Raw genomic sequence first — 2,895 nt, 5'->3', positions numbered from 1 at the left:
ACTGTATTGCTGTAACGTTATCAACTATGAACGTTAGTAAACAAGACATTGTTGTAGAATTTGGGGAGATAGCCTTCAGACCGTTGCTAGGCTGGGAGAACTTATTAGCAGCCATCAGCTAGCTGTAAGGCTAGTGAATGGCTAGCCGTTAGCCATTCACGCAAGTCACACAAACACAAAGCCCTTCTCACCACTGCCCAGTAAACATGCAATCTGTTAAACCATCATTTTTGTTCCAAATAGAAATAAATCATAACGTTAATCAAAATGCCACTGAAATATTAGCTAATCAACACAGAACTGCAAAGATCAGTGTGATGTATTGTCCCTTTACTGTTAGCTGAACGCAGTGTATTCTGCTATGATTGGAATGTTGGCTGCTGTTTAATAAACCACGTTAACTCACGTTGGTGTCCGAGTGACATATTATGTTATACAGGCGAGATTAAAGATCTCATGTATAACAATCAGTTTATCTGATATTTTCCCCCGTATGACGCTTGCATAAATTATACTGTGAAGTGTGAATATTGCTCTTACAAGCATATTGTAGTCCTTTATGTCTGATATTCTGGAGCTGTTACTCGAGAAATTGGTTTATCGATAGAACATAGCTTAAGATTTTGCACTTGTACTTTAGATAGGGGGTGAACAAACGGCATGGGAGCCAATACTAGGAATAAATAAACAACATTGTGTCTGACAATAAAGTGATGATGATGATGATGAAGGAACCATTCTTAAAGTTTGAGATTATATCCAAATACATGCTGCATGGTGTAACCTAAGGGTGTTTTTCCTCTTCTCTGTGAACCTTGGTACCTTGACGTCCTCTGGGCTCCAGGCAGCTCCCTTTCGCAGATTCATCTGACATCAACATCTTTATGAATTTACATCATCTTATCATTTTACCCAATCGTGCCTCAAGACCAGCAGATTATGTAACAACAACACCACACGGCCGTCTTTTCTCCGTTTAGTTTATTATCACAAAAGTAAGCAAATAACATTCTCCAGTCATGCGTAAACATCTACCATTCCACTGACAGATATGCTCAAATTCACCAGTCCTTAATGCTAAATAGTAGCGTTAAATCATTATATTGTATCAAAGCGTTTGGCTGTTATTGCCATGATCATAAAGGCTAGAGAGCGTTGCGTCTCCATGACGTTAGCCGTCCAGGGTGCGTGCCACTCGGTGTCATATCGTGTCATCAGTTCCCTGAAGAAACGAACAACGATATGTGTTAGTGAATGAATCGCTGTTAATGTTAACATTAATCATCAATCATCAGATGTAGCACCCCAACCTCCGGGCGGGCGACGCCCATGCCGGGAGCCCACGCCACCGCCCACGCCAAGAGCCCCTTCGCATGGGCGGTGGCTGCCCTGGGTGTCCGCGGCCTGGGAGAGGGGCCCCTGGCACGGGCGGCGCCCGCCCGGAGGCCAGGGCAGCTGCTAGCTAGTTGTGGATTGCTGCTGCCAAGCTAACTCACAAATGTTGCTAATGTTAGCGTAACATCAGTTAATCCAATCAGTTACATTTAATGTGCAAAATGGCCTACCTGCACTTCATCCTCAGTCAGACATCTGCAGTAATTCTTCTTTCTTTTGGCAAATTGAATAGTCAATGGTTGCACCCAATATTCACCTTACAAAAACAGCAAAAAATCTGCGACCTCCATGCTAACTATTTAGCAATTGTAGTCCTAGCTGTTCGTGTTTACCAGGCGCTGCTACGTCATGAAGGGAAGTCGATCTGATTGGTTGGCGTTGGCAAGCCCAGATGGTGACAGACAGACGGTCCATCCAATCACCTGCCTAGTAGCTTGAAAAAAGTGACCGCCCTCTTCAGCAATGTAGCTTGGCTGAACCCAGATGGATGTTGGTTGTGAAACAAATGTGAACGAACTTACATCCATCTGGTAGCGTCAGGTTAATGCGCTACGCCCAGCCGGTGAAGCTTCTTGCTGTCAGGTGAAAAGAAGCGGAGGATGAGCATCCGTGGAGTCTAGCGGTAGATTCCCTGCCTACCAACACGAGGGTCACAGGTTCGCGCCCCCGTGTTACCTCCGGCTTGGTCAGGCGTCCATACAGGCACGATTGGTTGCTTCTTCAGGTGGGAAGCCGGATTATGGGTATGTGTCCTGGTCGCTGCACTAGCGCATCCTCTGGTCGGTCGGGGCGCCTGTTCGGTGTGGAAAGGGAACTGGTGGGAATAGCGTGATCCTCCCACGTGCTACGTCCTGCTCGTGAAGCTCCCCGCTGTCGGGTGAAAAGAAGCGGCTGGCAACTGCGCATGTCTCGGAGGAAGTATGGTGCTAGTCTACGGCTCTCCCCGGATCGGCAGAGGGTAGAGCAGCGACGAGGGCAGCAGGGGGAAATTGGCCAAGTACAATTGGGGAGAAAATGGAAAATCCGAAAAAAAAGAAGTGGAGGATGCTAGGTGCTAATCTACAACTTTCCCCAGATCGGCAGAGGGGGTGGAGCAACAACCGGGACAGCCGGGGGAGTTGGCCAAAAAACAACAACGATAAAAACAAAGAAGGAACAAAAACTACTTCAGTGATGAAAAGAAAAATTCATTTAGCCTTTTTATTCAACCTACAAATGTTTATTTTGAGGCCAATCAGGCGAGGTAGCCTAACTCCACTTGTTTCCAATGCAGTTGTTTCGAGACTTTTCTAAAGTAATGTCAATATCTTGAAACAAGTCAGAAAATGGCAGATCACTGCATCAACGAAATGAAACTCTTGAAATAAGTTGATTTGCATTGGAAACTAACTGACTTTATATAATTCCATTGGTAGACCGCCCCCCAGCTTATTAAATTATGATTTTAGGACTCAATAATAGATGAAATAACCTCTTAAGATGGACATTTTGTAGTGGAGG

The 2,895-nt window shown here is 45.3% G+C and overlaps 1 protein-coding gene across 1 annotated transcript in view; it reads left to right on the top strand.

Annotated features, from left to right (window-relative positions):
* Window positions 1-1,329: 1,329 nt before the first annotated feature.
* Window positions 1,330-2,895, top strand: part of ets1 (v-ets avian erythroblastosis virus E26 oncogene homolog 1) — a gene marked incomplete at its 5' end in the record, with an annotated part of 61,067 nt that continues 59,501 nt past the window's right edge. Inside the window, one exon of the mRNA XM_083636631.1 lies at window positions 1,330-1,445. Coding sequence (XP_083492757.1) covers window positions 1,330-1,445 — 116 coding nt within the window. The remainder of the gene's footprint in view (window positions 1,446-2,895) is intronic.

Source organism: Poromitra crassiceps, assembly GCF_964638095.1.
Source record: "Poromitra crassiceps genome assembly, chromosome: 5".
In the NCBI taxonomy this organism is placed as follows: Eukaryota; Metazoa; Chordata; class Actinopteri; order Beryciformes; family Melamphaidae; genus Poromitra; species Poromitra crassiceps.
This window is presented reverse-complemented; position numbering and strand designations above follow the sequence as displayed.